This window comes from Embiotoca jacksoni, unplaced genomic scaffold, assembly GCF_022577435.1.
Source record: "Embiotoca jacksoni isolate LCO1_2020_lvr unplaced genomic scaffold, fEmbJac1.0.p SCAF_1, whole genome shotgun sequence".
Taxonomy (NCBI): Eukaryota; Metazoa; Chordata; class Actinopteri; family Embiotocidae; genus Embiotoca; species Embiotoca jacksoni.
Window position 1 is genome coordinate 23,125,680 of NW_027185229.1, and position 18,975 is coordinate 23,144,654.

At 39.2% G+C, this 18,975-nt stretch overlaps 1 protein-coding gene across 1 annotated transcript; it reads right to left on the reverse strand.

The window, feature by feature from the left end:
* Window positions 1-935: 935 nt before the first annotated feature.
* Window positions 936-17,246, reverse strand: ppm1j (protein phosphatase, Mg2+/Mn2+ dependent, 1J). The gene is made up of 10 exons (XM_069148318.1): window positions 16,724-17,246; window positions 9,819-9,933; window positions 8,414-8,743; window positions 8,016-8,128; window positions 7,794-7,878; window positions 7,271-7,389; window positions 6,804-6,867; window positions 6,301-6,408; window positions 3,539-3,690; window positions 936-2,443 (listed from the first exon to the last, which is right to left on the reverse strand). Exons 1-10 carry the CDS (start codon window positions 16,984-16,986, stop codon window positions 2,296-2,298), a joined length of 1,497 nt encoding a protein of 498 aa, XP_069004419.1. The 5' UTR covers window positions 16,987-17,246; the 3' UTR covers window positions 936-2,295.
* Between the last annotated feature and the right edge of the window lie 1,729 nt (window positions 17,247-18,975).

Here is an 18,975-nt window from a genome sequence, read left to right on the forward strand (position 1 = left end):
CAAGCTGTGTGGCAGACCTGTGAGATTTATGGTTGTCTGATACAGCTGGAAGTGCAGCATAAAAAAAACAATAGTACTATAAACAATATAGATAGTACACAGTTTTTGCCATTATATCCAACCTACTTCAGCAACCGCACACTATGCACAAGACAGGGTCATTAACGTACAGTAGCCTATTTTTTAACAATTCTCAGAGGAGACAGTCTGTATAATTACCACTGTTATATTATATTGTCATTAATATACCAGTGTCCAGTTGTGCATGCATCCTCAAGTTGTTGACAAGGTCATCGATAAACTGCACAATTTCTATATGGGCTGCTTTTAATTTGCAGAATTCATATAATCTGTAGCAAACCTAAATAAAACCTAAAATTAGAAGACCATAATATATATAAAGATATTATTTATTTTGTGAATTTCTTTTCTTTTCTTTTCGCTGGTCGACAAAGTTAAGGCCTTCCTTTATCCTCACCTTTGTCATCCTCGCTCCTCTTTCCCTCATTTGTTTCCACCTTACTGCCCTCTACCTCACCTCCACTGTCCTCTCCTGTCTCCCACAACTGTCCCACATCCCCTCTGACGCCCCACTGTGTGTACAAATAGTAATAGTATTGCATACATCCACTGCAAATGTTATTAAATCTTTCATTTTTTTGACTATACATGTTTTAAAAAAAAAAACCTCTATCAAAACATGTGATGTGATTTATTGTTTAAATTTACTAAAGCTGAAGGTCTGAGCTACACAGAGTGATAAAACACCTTGTTTTATATATATTCAGGATACTGAGGAATAAAACTCCCTTCTCAAACAGTGAAACTGCCCTTTGAACTATTCTGACCCATCATTTGGCTGCCCTAAAGGTTCATTTTCTTTTGCCAAATACAAGGGGCGGGAAGTCAGTGACACAAAAGAGTAAATACACGCATTCAAAGCAAATGGGAAAATTCTTCTTTATTTCTAAACCAGAACACATTATCCCTCCACCACACATTGTGGTAGCTCATATTCTAGGAAACACCATCTGTCTAATCAAACAGTTATGGATAGAAACATAAAAATAAAACTTCTAATACTGCGTACAACCAAATTTGTCTTTAAAAATATATGGATAATCTAAATAACAACATGACGTAAGAAAAATGGTACAAAAGAGGTATGTGGTACACTTGAGGGCGACCAATGTTTTTTTTTTTTGCCTCTTCTACAATGACCAAAATTAGTGCATCTGAAGAAAAAAAACTTCCCTTTCATATTTTCATAAGGCATATGTGTGAAGTTTATCACATCTTACTATACCGAGACATTTAAGGAGAACAATTTACTTTCTCCTCCGAGCATTAAACAAAGAAAACATGTACTTAAAATTGAACAAATGATTCTGTTCCTTGTTTATTTTCCTTACAAGTACAACCCTCTGTTCTCCTTACTGTAATGAGAAAAATAAAAACAAGTAATCTATGAGCACATTCAATTAAAATATATCACAAATCAACAGGCTACTACAGAGCATGTACAACATTCTTCAAGTGTCTCAGGTGTCTTCATTCATTTATCTTTAACAAAAGAAATACTGCAATACAGACAACTGATTCTGTTTGGGTCCAGTGCTGTAAAGGTCCATTCTTCTGTTTTTATGTCCTCCATGCTCTTTTAATGTACAGACATGAATCTAATGATTTTTTTGTTGTCGTTGTTGTTTATCCTTTCTGTATTTATCTTTACAGATTTCCATTCTCATGCCACAGCAGCATCTCTTTGGTTTCCTCACATTCTCTGTTGCGATCCCTTTTACAATATATGATTGTTAAATTGGGGGATGCTGTTCTTTTTGTCTTTTTTTTTTTTTTTTTTAAGAAAAGGGGGTCACAATTAGGGCATGACGTGAAAATAAACAATCCATTCAAAGGTTTTAGAAGCAGCCCAGCCTTGAACACAAACTAAAAACAAGAAACACTATAAGGATTTAATTCTCACTTGCAAATGTCACGAACAGCCAGTTTGGGAGAAAGATTTAAACTTCTCGTATAATGTCGCTGAAAATCTTTTGCAGCATGATTGAGACCAAACCAAAGGAGATGGGAGTCTGATCCTGGGTTAAATTGAATTGAAGGGACTGGGTTTGATAGTGGGTCGATGAAGATGCTGCTTAGAGCTGAGTCTTCCCTATGACAAAGGTGTTTTCTTGTCCCACCCCCCCATCGGTCCAGGGTTTGGGGAGCTTAGAGGGGCTGTCTGAAGGACCCTTCAAGAGTCAGCCCTGTCATAGCGTTCGCTGCAACATCTCGTCATGTCTCCGCCTCATGCCCTGCCAGAGGGATGATAAACACGGTGATGTCATCGCCCGAGCCCAGTCTTTCATTGGGTAGCCGCCAGCCGCGCTCTTTCAGCACTCCTCGTGACCTCATCAGCAGGTCCTGCGCTGCCAGTGTATATCTGTGTAACACGCATAGAGGGCAGAAAGCATAAACACTCATTCAAATAGTATTCAATTCTTTAAAATCTGCTCTCTGATTAAGGACAAGCACAAACACATTATATACATATTCAGTAAGAATATCAGACAATATACATCTGGGTTTTTGCCTGCTGTGCATTAAATAATTGATTTCCAGTAGGCCTTACCTAGATCCTGTATTTAAGTAAAATGTAAAAACACCTAAACACTTATTTAAATGACAGAAGTTTAGAGGGAAAATATCTCTGACTGCTGGTCAATCAGTCATTACATGTAAAACATTACAAAGTGACCGAACTATACACAAGATATATTTTTATTTGATAAGCCAATATGTCTACTGATGTAAAATTTCATTCTGAAAACTATAGTAAATAAAGCTGTCAAATGAATGTGGACAAGAAAGTGCATTATTACAAGTAGGAGCACAGAATTGACTACATGTACTTTCCACCATTGTTGATTATGCTACTTGCTACTTTCTGACTTAATTCAGCTGATGAGTAACATTTGTAACCACCTTTTTTTTAATTTTTTTAATTTTTTTTAATTTTTTTAATTTTTTTTTTAGCACTTATGAGCAGTATACATGCCTTTAATCAATAGTTTATAGGACACTGTAATACAGGTGTAAGGATAAGGTCTTTTTAAGTGTTTTATTGATGTATTTGGCAACAACTTTAACACTTTCTGTGAAGCTCCCACTATTGGATGCTGGTATATAAGCAGATAATGAAAGACAATGTAATAAAACACACTTATAACAACTTAAAATATAACTTATAATTGTTGAAAAACACTACATTAACAAATGTCTAAGTTGTCCTGATATCTGATAAATATTCTATATGTGGATATACTACTTATTCAATAGATGTTAATATAAGCTATTTTGAAGGACATGTTTATTTGTCTCCATCTAGTGGATAAACTACATACAGCACAAAACTAATGTTTCTTTACAATGGAATCATAAAGCTGTAGCTCTCCCAAACATGACCACACAGCACATGACTGAACATAATAACGAGAACAAGAGCTGAATGTAAAGGATTATTTAGGAGACCGCATACCTCATGGGATCAGAGGGGTCACAGCAGGATAAGTAGGCTGACACAGCATCTGCCACATCCCTGTCCGTTGTTACGTCCCACAATCCATCTGTGCCCATGACCAAAACATCGTCTGGGCCATGCTTAATTTCATCCAGGTTGTAAACCTTCACCTGTGATTGACAAATATATTAGTAATGATTTCATACTCATCATGCTGCCAGGATTTCTAAAACTAAACTAAGAAGGCAGTCAACATTTTTTTTTACATGGGTTTAGAGCTAGAAGATTAGCAAATGCAGTGTATGCTGGCATGCAAAGGACGTAACCTCTATTTGCTGTAGTAAAGCTGCTCATGTTCAGTCCAATTTTTTGACACTAAGCTGAGTCACTGATTTGAAATGGTTTTCAACAAGCCTGATGTGGTCAAACAAACTCGGTTAGAGACATACAGGTTGAACAACATTTTTGTAAGGCTGAGCTGGAGTGTGCTTTAACAGGAAATATGTGAGGTAGAAGGTATATTTAACTCCATTATACAAACATGAGAAATGCTGTAATGAGAGTCAAAATATTGAAAAAAGGTTGTGTGGACTTCTTACATAAAAAAAAAGAAAAAAAAAAAAGGTGAAGATGGCTGCAACTGTGCATTTTTGTTCAGTTTTATCCGTGTAGAGAATTTAGGAGTGTTAATGAATTGAAGATCTGTTCAGATATGTACATAAACAAATGCTACACCGACTAATGTACAGTACTTGTGGGTGCATATAAACAGACAATTTGATAATTGTTAATTCATTCATTTAATCATATCTAACATTAAAAATAACTTAATTCTATGGGCTAATGAACGCTTATCATTCTCACTTCCTGGTCATGTGACAAGATCAACGTATTTTGGGAGATTTAAGGATTAACTTTAAAAGACTCAGACCCCAAAGGACACTTCATAATACTTCACCGATTTAGTATTATACTTTTTCTAACATGGTCATACTCATGATGGAAAGTAAAAAAAAAAAAAAAAAGGCATCAAAAGTCGACTGCCTGCAAAAATCTTTGATGAGAAACTTGTATAAAGTGGAACCAGGACCTAAACAATAGATGGGTATGGTAAGGGGTATGGATGTAATGGAAATATTAACATTTTCCATTAGAGTAAAGGAGGGCTTTTGCAGAAAGTGGGGGAATTAGAGCACCCTGATTAAATATAACAAGGGCACTATTTGGATAAATCTAAGGACAATATGAACATCAGGCCAGTAAAGTAAGAAATGTGTACAGTGGGTCTCATGATATGTTGATGGTTGTTTTTTCCTTTGTTTTGTACAATACAATACAACATTGGAGGGATTTAACCGGCTTCTTTCCAAATATCTGAAGTCGTAAAAAAGAAAGAAATATCACAATCTGTAGCAGAGCTTTGGACAATACAAGAGAGGGCCCCACTGCGATTTGAATGTATCCTAAAGGCTCCAAAGTGGATAAAATAGCGAAACTGATGCCTCCTTAAGTCGAGCTGGAAACAAGTGTTAAAGCTGTAGGTCGGCATGGGTGCGTAGGGTGCTGCAGCACCCCCTGGCGGAACGTAGAGCACCTGCATGCCAACAACTACAAAATTAAAAATGAAAAAAAAAAAAAAAAAGCCGTAGTTTTTTTTTTTTCCAGTTATGTTTAAATTCTGTTGTTTATTCTTATGTTTATTTTTTATGAAGCCAATAGAAAGAGCAAAACCCGGTGGATGAGAATGAACAACTGTCAGCAGTACTTGCTGCTACACACACGATAACAAACAAGTACCTCTGCTCATGGAGAGCATGGAGCTGGCGGCTAACAGCTGCCAAGAGCAAAGAGGAAAGGCTGAATGTACCACAAGGTAACGTAAGTTTATTTTCACAGCACATTGCATATACAACTGAAATTCAAGTTGTGTTTTACTTATGGCATGGACTTTGCCCTTGGCAGGCATTACTGTGTTTCAGCGGTTGTAGTGCTTAGTTTTAAAGCCAGTGAAGTGAAGATACTACATTCATTTTCAGGTTCCCAGCGTTAAGATATTTTATACCACTTTTATGTGGCATATGCAGTCAACCTGCTACGTTCCCCTGAAGATCCACTGTTAACCTTAAAACTGCTCTATAATGAGTCTCTGTGGGTTAAAGGCATGAAGTACAGCAAATTCAATATTCATAGGATGCTACAGGTTTGACTGCTCATTAGCCAGTTATTGTTATTATTATTATTATTATTATTATTATTATTATTAACTGATAGTTTGAGGATTGTAAGCTCTTGATTTGCCTGTAAATACTAACCATACCAGTGGTCAATGCTCTTATCATCAATATATTTTGTAAATCTGGCTTTAATGTTTGCATATACGTTGTTTATTCTTGCCATGAGATCATCACCTGCTTTGCCAGTAAATAATAGTGTGGTTGGCCGCTGTTTTATCACTAATGCTTATTGTTTAAATCTGGATTTCTTTTGAGCCTGTGCCCAGCCGCTGTTGCACGTGTGCATATACCTGATATTTCATGTATGTTTGTTATATAATTATCTTTCCTTTCATAAACAAATATTGCGCATATGTTCATCAAGATATACAACTTATTTTTAAGGGACATAATCATGTATGCAAGAAAACATGCACAGTCAATGCACATTTTACAATATATATAATTTATAGATAATCTGTGGAGAATCATTTTCATGTGGGTGTTCGGGGTTACATCCCTCCACCGCCGCTATGGCTACTGTTGTTCCTGACTCCTAACACTCACCTCCGGGACGCATGAGAGGAAGGGCTTGATGTAAATGTTGGAGTTGTACACCTTCAGGTCATGATCACCCAGTCCGCGGGTAACTCCGATTGTTGCCATGACGCGGGCCTGTATGCGCACATTCACACAGGTACACACATACAGCAAGGACAAACACACAATAATATAGGATGTTGTTCTGGTCCTTCAATTCTCGGAAAATCCATTTATGAGGGATTATTAAATGCAGACCACGTTCTTTCAAACGATAATGAAAATACCAAGCTGGTCTCATTTCTACCCAGGCAGACACTGTGTTTAACAAATAACCTCAAGCTCTGAGAATGCTATGAAATGCAATTAAAATCTGAATAGGCACGGAGTAAAATCAGACAGCGTCATACTACACTACCTCAGACAGCAACATGATAATATTACACTTGTTAGCACCTTAACGATAATAATTTAATAACAAGCTAGTATCTATTAAAATAGATATTAAAAGTTTTCCCCCTGTTTCTTACCTTCTTACCCTCGCCATATATCAGGGGGAATTTCAGGTCATCTTCCACGATTTTCTTGTAAGCCCTACAACAAAAACAACAGACAGACTTCAAGACCGAAGTCACAGAAACGGCTTGAAACAAAGATGACAGAATTGGTTGATTAGTTCGGAAACACAAAATACACTCTTCCTAAATTTCCCTATTGGCTGCTTTTCTTTATTTCATATCATTGTACACTGGATACTTAGGGTTTTGGAATTTTTGTTTAAAAAAGACTAAAAAAACTAACAGGAAATAACTGGAGTATTAATTGACATGATAATGATTGTGAGTTACTGCCCTAGTTTGCAAATTGTTTTTAATTTATTCAAAATACTCCACAGCAAAACTGTTCTGAACTTTTATATGACACCCAGTTCAGAGTGCCGTGTTGAAAAAAGTGATTAACTGTCAGAAATGTGATTAACAAGGATCTCGAGGTTTACCAGCCAGTCATGGTGTGGTCTCTGTAGAGCATCTTTTTGCCCACTTCGCTGTGCTGGATCCTGCGAGGAAACTCAATGTGAGTGAACTCATTACCCAGGAGCTCCGGCCTCAGGAAGCCCTGGAGTAACAGACAAAATAGGGAAGATCGTATTAAAGTGGAGAATGAAAAGCATTAAGTCACAACTTAGTGGGTTTTCTAAAACACGAAAGACTAGAGGACCGCATGTATGACAGAAGGTCTGCATTGCAGTACGCTGAAGATAAAATAGAGCACCCTATTTTAGCAGCAAACATCATCCACCTACTCAGTGAATCAGAACTACAAACAGTCACTAAAACAGGAAACAGATGATCGCTAATTTATTTCAGTGTGATAGGACTTTACACGAAACTGACGAGTCATATTTATACTCTTATTTTTACAGACAGCTGTGTACTTTCAAGATAAAAATATTCTGAAGCGGTACATGCACTGGTCTGTTGGTTAAATTTGCCATGTGTAACATCAAAGATAAAGAATACCAGATACTGTAGCCGCTGTCTCTCTGACTCTGGTGTGAATTCATTCGTCATAGGAATAGCTTCATTATTTCGTATGATTATGGCCCTGCAGAGAGACAGAGGGAGAGACGGCAGTGATGAGGCAGAACAATGGGAAACAGAGTTGATAGAAAAAGGTTACGTGATCTAAAGTTAACCTGAGGTGGCACATGAAGCTAATATGACGGATCCATTTCCTCTCACCTGCTGTCTCCAGCATTGGCTACGTAGAGTTTTCCCATTAAATCAATGGCGGCTAAGGCACAACACCCACCAGAAATGGCATATGAGGTTTTTTCCTTTTCAATTAGGTCATCCTGAAATACAGAGAGAAACATCAAAGTTTGAGCAAAAGGCTGCAAAATGTCATTGGTCTGAAAGCTCACTTTACCCCTCATCGCAATGAGTAGCTCATCATTTTCAATTACAGATGATAATGAGCAGCTACGTTAGTAAGCCACAAGTAAGTTGTGGGTGTGGAAGTTGAAATCGTTGATGTTCAAAGATGCAACTTGCCTAGTACAGCTTGAAATGTGAAAAGTGCTTTTTTAAAATTTTTTTACTTGTTTTTTCACATGCATTGTTAGTTATCATCTGCTCACCATTTGTTTAAAGGCGGTCTCTATGACTCCCATCACCAGGCTCTCCAAACTAACAACCTTCTCCATGTGGAAGCGCACTGTGGCGTCGCTGACGGCGTCGGGGTCCTCTGGTTCCTGTGCGGCTCCTTTCTTCGACTCTGCCTGGTACGGGCTGCCGTTCTTGGCCAGGCAGATGGGAGGTGCACTGCTGGGATTCTCCAGGAGGTGGCAGATCTCTCCAAGTCGGTCTCTGATGAGGCGGTGAAGAAGCTTGGAGGCCATGATGGCGGCGCCAGAACCCGCGTGTCCATCAAACACCCCCCAGAAGTGGAAAGGGATTCCTGTGCCATCCTAAAAAAAAAAAGGAGATGGACATAAAATGTTCCAAATAAATCTGGTAAGCGTAATAGTAGTAGGAATATATGACATAGTAGAAAAATAATTCCAATGTTTTCCAGGTTTAAAAAAAGCTCCCGCGAGATTACAACTCTGAGCAGAGGGCACAGATTTGTGAGGGTTTACAGGCTCTGAGACCACGGCTTTTGACATTTTTAATGCTAAGCAATATGTTTCTTCTATTTCAGGGCTCAATGAACAACAGCTACAGTCAGTCTTGACTAAAATATTATGGGAAACTCTTTGTGACATTGTTCAAGTCTCAAACAACATACTGCATTAGTGTTTGATTGGTACTGGATTAGTCCCGAAAACCACAAATGTTGACCCTCAGTATAAATCAAGTGCTCTGTTCTCCACAAGTGATGGAAAGACTAAAGGAAAATGATCTCCTTGTCCCATTAATGCTTCGTCTGCTCTAATATGAGGCAATAAGTGATGGAAGGGCGTTGCCACTTTTTTGTTTGCAGGCATGTTTATGAGCCAAGTTGGCCTGCCTGACGAACTAGCAGATAAACAGGCACAAGACATCTGCTCACCCCTCTGATGCTTGACTCAAGTGGGGGAAGGGTGCAACACGGGATGATGTCATTTATTTACACCAAATGGAGAAAATGCATGTTTGTGTGTCTGTGCAGACCCTGCAGGAGTTGTGGATCTCAAATAGATATACTGACCTGAATATAGTTTAGATTTCAGATTTCAGAACAACAGTCACTGAGGATGCACAGTCTGTCGTGTATATACACTTTTTATTTTATAATATCAAACCTGTAATGACTGACTTTTTGTCCACTTGGAGGCAGTGGAAACAAACTGTAAACACAACACAGACTCACTTTATTAGCATCTTTTAGGTTTATAGGGCATACGTGTTCCTCCATTTGAGCTCTTTTTAGGGGTTAAATGCAAAATTTATTCAAAAACATTATCACTGATTATTTACTATAGCTACCAGACCTTGAGCAGATATTTAATTCCTCATTGCCTGACTCCTGTTTTGTTAATCAGGAGTTTGTCCTTCGCTCACCCCGTTGTCCTCCTGCAGAGTGGAGTTGCGATGTTTGCCACTCGGCTTCTTCACGAACAGCTTCTCACAAGTGGCCTGGTCCTCGTTCAGCATGCTTTTCCCCGCATTGATCACCCTGAGGAGAAAGACACGAGGGAGAAAGGTGAGCCTGGACTCACATGATTTATAGTGTTTGCTCTCATACCTCTAACCACATGGAAACACAATAGGATTCAGAAAAATGGAGGGAGAGTCGAACGGTGAGGTAAAAAGTGGGGCAGGATGCAGTTATGTCCCAGAGGGAACTTGCAGGAGGGATTAAGTGTTTTTATTATGAGCTGATGCCTGTGGAGGATAATGGCTCTTGAGTAATGCACTGCCTCATACTCTCGTACCAAAATCTATCCTTGTGTGTGCTGCAGTGAAACTACCAATGCAAAACTGCGATGTTAAGATAGGCGAGTCTGCAGGAAAATCTCTTTAGCAAAATGGTGGTGAATTGTAAATAAAACATCCAGTTACATGTAATCTTCAGGTATGTTGAACAAGGGCTTTCTCAAACAATATCATGACACATTTAGTTTGGCCATACACGTATTTTCTCATGCTGTCTCTCTACAGATCATTTTACTTTATATTTTTAAACATTTTTAAATACAATAGTTTTCAGGCAGCCGCTAGTTATCAAATTCTCAATTGAAGCATGCTTGAGTTGCGATATAATTCATAGCTGATTAAAGTGATGGATTATATCACTACAGTTATACAGTGCAGTGACACTTCCAATCATTCTTAGACTTCCATAGCTGATTTCTCAGGGTATTTATGGGCACTTGAACAAGCTTCAAACACAATACTCTCACAGTATCCCCTTATCTTACAAAGTGGGAAACATTTTAGCCAACAGTTACACATCCAGCAGACACAGACCAACATTTGCGTACATTTGGAATCATGTTTTTGGCTTCCTGATGAACCTAAGACCAGTATTTAATGTTTTCACAGGTCTGTTTCCACCAGATGTTGGAGGGAAAACTCTAACTTTGTCTATCATTTGGAGTCCAGCAGTGAGACTGAACCAATGCAGCAAAGCGCTGGGCCTAAAATGGAAACATCTAAAAGACACCAGAAAGATCCATGAAGCTGAGGTGAGTTGGGAGATAATTCTTCGAGTTAATCCATTCAAACATGATATCATACATTGCTAATATCAAATATTGATCAGAGCTGCTGTAACTTCAGTTTAAGCAAGTTTCAAGTATCTCCTAATGGGTTTTCATACTGTAGTGAAGTAAATGGAAACTAATGGCTGTCTGGAGGAGTAGGAAAACTACATCTAGAATATGTTTTGCAGAACAGTGACTGTCCAAAATGGACCTCAGATTGAACAGAAGAATCTTGTATATGGTCAACAAAGAGTCAGATACAAGCCTAACACTAAAGTCAAGCTACGTCAGCGTCTGATTGCAGTTGCTTTCTAAGTGACAGTGGGCTCCATGGAAAAAGACCCAGGAGAACTCCACTGTTGAAAAAAAAACATAAAACAAAATAGCTGGTATTTACTCAAATGCATTTTAACAAGCCCTAATCGAATCCCGAATCTTTTGTCCAGACCATTTTTCTTTGTTTTCATTCGCAAATGTTAGCATGCTAACACAGTAAATTAAAATGCTAAATACAGTAAATATTATACCTGGTGAACATCAGCATGTTAGCGTGGTCATTATGAGCATGTTGGCACATAATTCCGTTATTTATTTTAAAAGGTCTGAAACAACTTTTATTACACCAAATGCATTCTGTTCAATAATAATAACTCTAACACTTTAGCCCTTTTAAAATCACAACCACCAATGTTTCTACAACAACAAACAGCCACAATGTGGTGCAGTTGTATTTTAGTATGTTTATACAGGAATGACGTGCAATTAGAAATATGATTTTTTTTTTCCTTCACAGATGTGGACAAATGTGTTTGTACCTTTATGGCTCAAACAATGTCTGTGTCTTAAATTGCGAAGTGAGATACAGCAAATGCGTCATTCCCCTGAAAAGTCATGGAATTTAAAGCAATCGTCTCATATACAGTATACCTACATGTCTTCGGTATTTCATAGACCTTTCATACACCTTTCATGTAAGTTGAGTTTTTTTTACAGCGTTTGGGATTTGTGGTGCATGGGCAGCAACATGCAAACACCCACTGGCACGGCCCTTTAAGCCTTGACATGAGGCAGACTTGGAAAAGGCTGCAGTCTGGACATCATGCTGGCATATTATGTAACATTTTCATTTTCAATTATAGATAAATGCCACATTAGCTGGATAATGGAGCATAATACCCATTGCGCAATTCAAGCATTGTCATTAAGATTCCCGCGGAAACTTCTGCAGAGAAGGGATTAGCAATTTATCAGTTACTGCTGGGATCACCAGAGGAAACATAAAAGAAACCGACTGAATAGAAAAATAAAAGGGAGGCTGACTGTGAATAGGAAAGAGGACAGACACGACAGTCAAACAAACTCGGCAGGAGAAATCTAAAGTAAAAGCTACGTCAAAGCAAAACTTATGAGCTCTCAATTTCCATATAATTCAACTGATTACAGTCATTACAGAAAATGGACACCGGCTGGCCAGAAGCCTTGATATCAGAGAGACACAAAAATAAGGCTCAAAATGCAACGGCTGCCCAGATCTGGATTATAAAAAGCCCTTCCACGTTCTAATCAGTTGAAAGCAGTGGACAGGCACCACAGTGTCCTGCACTGTGCTCCCTGCATTAGGACTAATGACACGGAAGAATTTAAAATCAGCCGATCGTCATCTAAACTTTCTGCCAAGGCCAGGACATTTTTCGCGCGATCTGGACGCAGGGTCGGGGAGAAACAACTCTTCATCTGTGTCAGAAGATGATCACAGTATATCCACAATGTTCTGACGGCACTCTTTGTTGGCCCAGCCATGTGTACTGCTTAGTTTACTGTGGCTTCACTCGGATTTAGCCAACAGCTTTTTGTTGAGGTCATATGCTATCTGTGAAGACTGAAAACTGCCCTGGAGTTGTGATGAAATATAAAACACATGCTTTTTTATTTGTTATTAAATACATCTGTTCTATTAACCATCGGAGGCCTACGGTATGTTTAGCTGGATAAAATGTCATACTAGAGAAATGATGAGACTTGGTTAAATGTAAAAGTAAATGCTTTCTTTTCCCCCTGTAATAAGCTCCAACACCAACAGTGAAGAATCAGCAATTACCCTGTTTAGAAAGCAGTCACATGGGCTTAATGAGCTATAATTGTACATAGTGTTGCCTGCGTGGGAGGATGCCTTTCCAAATGAAGATCTCAAGCCTTCCGATACTGTGACTTAACTTTTTCACATATCTGCCTTTCGGTCATATGTTTCCACAACCTGTGACTGAAAACCACATCGGGTCATGTCTGGTAAAGCAGCGTGTCTCTGTTCGATCCCTCCTACTGTATATTATGCAAGGAGAACTCAAAAGAGGAAGTTGAGAGTTCCAGTGAATTCTTGAGTTGCTTCTGCTGGGCGGTTTAACATCATACATTTGATGAAAATGTCCCTCTGTGGACATTATCTCACAGACAAAAGACACATTCTGTAGTAAACTTTTATAAACTACAGTTAATCTGTAAAAAAATGAAAAAAAACTGTTTGAAAAATTGTGACTTTGACTGTATAAGGTGCTATAATCAAAGATAGGTTTAAAAACAAAACAAAAAAACTTGTTTAAAAAAAAAGGTTTAGAGTCCACTTCCTGTATTATCATGACCTCTGACAGAGGAAGTTCGGTTTTAGTGACATAGACACAGCTTTGTGGTTCAATCCAAGGCAAATCAGTGGTGCATGTAATTTAGTGAATGGAAACCCCTCTGAAACAACCCTTTTAGATTTTGAGTTGTTTCCAGTCTGAAATATGGAGGTAACCCTTGTATCTGTGAGGCATGTTTGTATGTTCCTCTTTAGTTCAGGACTCATAACTGATTTAATAGAGGTTTAAATAACAACAGTGTGCCTGTCCCAGCAGTTTGGCCTGTTCTGGGTGTGTAATTAATCCCTGCATGTGACACAGACACATTTCAGAGTATAACAGTGGACTGTTACAAATTCAACATGAAAACGATGAATCCCTGGTTGCTGCTGAATGAAGCTGCCTGAGGTTGAAGTTGGCAGATTGACAAACACTGCAGGCCCTGTTATATAAAATCTTCTGCAGTGTCCAAGTAAAGACTTCATGAGGAACATTAAAGAATTACAACTAATCATACTCTGAATTCCTTTTCAGGGCGAGGGAGATTCTCTTCACATATGTAAGCCACATGATACAAGCAGGATGCGAAAGCTGACAGGCAAGATGTGACAAAACTGTATGTAGAATGAAAACAAACACTGCGGGGACTTGTGTATTCTTTAGAACACACAGCAAATACTTTAATCATAACATGCTGCAACTTGTATACTGCGTGTCACCACCAGTCTGGATCTGAACACAACACTGTCAGTTAAAGTGTGTGAACTATCAGAGTATAAATAAGGACAGTCATTCTTCACTGTTGTGCTCTTCTTGCATCTGTTTTTTCATGAATTGTTAATCATATCATATGGAGTTATATCATAGAGAATGATAAATTATATATGAGGTTATGAGTTTTTTTTTAAACTCGTTCCCATGCCGTTTTCAGCTTAAAACCAAATATATTTGTTATCCAAAATACTAAAATGATCTGAGTACATGAAATACTCTTTTAGCCTTTTGCATCTGAGGCTTTGCATCCTCAAACTCTCTTTTATGATCGCAGTGCCAGGGCCTGGAAGTGTGCCTCCTTATTAAAGAGTATTAAATAACCGTTTGATAAAAAGCCTTCTGAGTGGCTTACCGTAAGTGCACTCACATATTTATACCCACACAATGTTGCAGCACTAATGAGACTCATTATCTCGAGCATCCTACACCTGTGTGCTGTTAAAACTGTAGACACAATCTAGGTTCAACATTCCATTTGAAATTAAACCCCGTGTGTCAGTCTCATTTCTGAGAAAGTAATCTTGTGAACCGTTGTGCTGCAACCCTGAACCGAGACCAGTCTGACAGAAAACGTACTGAAAATCTGCTCGATCGCGATGAAGCCAGGCCAAGAAAACCGACCAACAATGAGCATGAATCCTCATTACCACCAGCATGACAGAGAGACACTAATTAAGTGTTATCAAAGAGAAGTTGCGCAGCATTTTGAACGCGAGCCAGAAGGGCAGCCTCCAACTGGACGGCATCCACCTGCACTGTTTGGTCATCATTGTTCTCACTCATTACAGCTCAAGGGGAGTAAACAGCACTGGGCAAAAGGGACGGAGCTGATAGATGCTTCAATTGATAAATCTTGCTCTGTGAAGATCATAATTTCAGCCACACTGATCCAGAATGGTCCTTTACAGCTAAATCACTGTTGACCACGCCACATGCATCTCAGTTAATTGAACACAGTTTAATAGCTTTGAATAGCCTTATCAGAGCTGTATCAATTGTGTGAGTGAATAAATAACTTCTCCAATCAATCCCGATAAACACTGCTGCACATTCCTGCATGTGTGCAACCTTTACAACCTGACAGCAGCAATAACAACGCTGCAGTTTAGAGAGTGGACAGAGTCTTAAGTTCTGGTTTTAAATGCTGACGTTTTAGTGCCATTAATTTGGGGCTGATGTTAAGTTTTGTCTGATCACAGTTTGAGCATTTAACACGGATGGGTGCAGATATTTTGGGGGGGATTTTTACTCCAAATGAGCAGCGGTGACTGCTGATGTGTGATCCGCTCAGCCGATTATGTTGTGTTGTAAACAGCACCGCTAATGCTGTGATTACAGCTTCAGTGACTTACATCAAAGTAATTTGGTGCAGTTGAATTTTGAGTCTGACGGTGCGATTTCCAAAAAAAAAAACGGACTTTTTGCATCAGGCTAACCTCATTTGACCCTTCTCATTCAGTCTTCTGAGACGGCTGTCGTCACAAATCTCATTGCCTGTCCCCTTGAGATATTCTGCATGAGTCAGCCTTTTTTTAATTTTTTTATTTCCACTCTGGGTCCAGGGGGACAGGCAGGGGGTGGTATAGCCCACATACTGTAAGACTGAAGCTATGCAGTCCTTCATAACGCTCCCCCCCCCCCCCCACTGTGGGAGAGTGGAATGTCTGAAAGTGTTGTTCCTCAGCAGGAATCACCCTTACAGCACTTTTTTTGGCCAATAGTGTGAATGAAGCGTTGCTGCATTGTTTCTACCTGTAAGAGCACTGCAGGTGTATTCGAGTATGAAAGCAAAGCAAGGACACAAGGAGCGGAGTTCTGCACTATAGGTCTACCTTACATATGTAAATGTATCATTGAGCCACAAAACCTTTTCTGTGTTTTTGAAAAAGACAAACACAACAAAGAGAAAGGCATTATATGCATCTTTTACCTATTAAAGACCATAACGGGTGAAAAGAAAACCCACAGACAGGTTTTGTCAGAGTAAGTAAACATTTCCTGTTTCACTTTTGTCTTGGCTTGCATTTTCAGTTGAAGCCTTTAACTTGAACTGAGGAGGAACCTGAAGATCTTTAATGACACTGTTTCACGATAGATGTTTTGTCTGATTACAGCAGAGACACACTGCTCCAAATGTACCCACATCATTTAGCCTTCAGCAGCTCAGAGGGAGAATACTGAGGCAGAAACTGTTCAATAGCAAAAGGCCATATTGGCCATCATTTGACTGCTGCAATGCACTCTCGGTGCTGCCGCAGCAACAAAACCACCTCACAGGCCTGGCACTCATCAAGCCTGTAAGGAAATTATTACATATCATTTGATGATTTTAATCAATGGATGATGTCACTGAATGCTTTGACCCACTCACTCTGCGTATCCTGTCTGCCAGTGAAGCCTGCTGCCTCTCTTTAACGTGAGCACCGGCCGTGATGCGTGCTCGGTGGAGTACTGCAGGAGCTCCGGGGTGAGGTCCAAGAAATCCGGCCGGCCGTAAGGGAAGCGCGGCGGCAGGCTGTCCGGTCCGCACGTCTGGCCGCCACCTGAGTGATGGTTGTGGTGGTGGTGGTGTCCGTGCGGCATCATCCCTCCCACCAGATTGGACATTGCGTTTTTAACTTTGCTGATCATCATCGGTACCGAGACTCGGCCAAAAAAAAGAGAGATCCGGACGGAAAATGAAACGCGATGCGAAATTACGTTAGAGAGGGAGAAAACAAAAACAACAATACATCGCCAGTGACGAGGATCATTTCAGGAAGCGATTTTTTTTTTTCCTCCTCGACCCCATGTGACAGCTCTCAGAGAGGCAGACGCGATGTTTTCCTCATTCACACAGAATAAAACCCTCACTGGCTGCGTGCAGGCTGTAATCCGGCAGGAGGCTATATCTCATCTCTCAGAAGGCAGGGCTTCACAGGGATGTGCAACCAGTCGTGAAATGTCATCAAAAAAACCTCTAACCACTCAAACCCTCCGCGGATACAAGAGAATACACAGAATTTAATGTGAAAGTCAGCTAAGAACAAATGCGGGATACATATGGGTTTACATGGACAGCTATAGCCTACAATACTGTAAGGGACTGAATTTATAATCCGTGCACACTATACCACCCTATAGGTTTTACAGATTAACAAACCTTCCTGGTACAGAATGTAATGTGGTGAAATGAAAACAAAATCAGTAGGTATACTGTATACTTAATTGTTCAGGTATAAGCCATAAATTAAAACAACTTTTTATTGTCAGCATGTGAAAAAAATATTTACTGACGTGACAGCTTTCAGCCAAATTAATAATAAAGGATAAGGACTGTCTAACTTTCAAATCATCAACTCTGCAGTTATAAATGTGAATGTGTAGTCACAGTGTACATAACTTTACATTATGTAATTTCTTTTATTCTAACTTAAACCATGGTCTCTTTCTAATGCTAAACCTATAGCCACATGGTTTTCGGTGGCTAAACTTAGAACACGTACTTTTCACGCCTATAAGCGATGCAAAAATATCCTATTCTGCAGACTGCTTGGTATATTATTTACTGGGTTGCATTTATCACAACGTAAGTGATGGGGGACACAATCTATTCTCGTTCCACGTAAAACTATGTTTCAAAGTTAATCGAAAGCCAATATGAGGCCTCAGCAGTCAAACAAGTACTGTCAAAGGTCAAGCCTTCCGTATTAGTGGGCTTGATACTGGCCTGATCGCAGGGGACTACCTGATGACCTGAAAAGTGTTTAAAAGACATGAGTGAATGGAAAACACCAGATTTCTGTCAACCCGGAAAGTTCATCCATAAAAATGGCTGATAACTGATCAATAAAGGACCGGTAAATACTCAATTAACCATTAAAGAAATTAATCGTACTGTATTGGCAGTTTATAGAGGGTACCTTATTAGAAAGTTCAGTATGAAAGGCCAGCGAACATATTTCACCATATTGCTGCCACTGTAGCAGCACAACCTTTCACAGTTATTCAGAGCACAAAGAAGCTGGAGTTTGGCATTAGACAAGAGTCCTTGTTTTGGTCCGATTTTCAAAGAAGAGCTGCACTCATGCGACATGAAGAGAAGCCTGTAATTGTGTTACATAAGTGTTTTTATCTGAGGTCACAGTCCATCTTTCAGCCAATCCCGCTCAAGGGCTGAGGCTGATATTTTTAAAAGCTCCGGTCGTGATTGTTTTTGCTCTTACGAATCAGTTTCCCCAGGTAATCACAACACCCATCGATCCATTTCTGCTTATTCCTACCAGTAATGTTATCTTTGTTATGGTTCTGCTGAAAATGAATCGCTTTGAAACTTTGTCTTGAAACACACGGTTTATTCTCTGTTACCATCTCTGCATTGTTTCTGCAGCACTTACTATTGTAGCAGTGCAGTGTACATCAGAGCTGCATGTCATCTGCAGTAATACTCATATATTATCGACTGTTATTTATTTCTTCCGCCAGTCCAACTGAAAGCAACACAGCGTCAAACCACTTTGGGTTTGTGCTGATTTGTTTATTTCAGTGATGCAAAGTACATTTACTTACTTAATATACGCATGTAAATTTATGAGGTACTCAACTATTTTCATTTTACTGTACACTTAATTTCATTGCATTTTT

Coding starts and splice junctions, on each gene's coding strand:
- ppm1j (XM_069148318.1), bottom strand. CDS start 16,986: ATGATGATCAGCAAAGTTAAAAACGCAATGTCCAATCTGGTGGGAGGG. Junction 6,868..7,270: donor GACCACACCATGACTGGCTG/GTAAACCTCGAG, acceptor TTTTTGTTGTAG/GGCTTACAAGAAAATCGTGG. Junction 2,444..3,538: donor GACCCCTCTGATCCCATGAG/GTATGCGGTCTC, acceptor CGTGTTACACAG/ATATACACTGGCAGCGCAGG.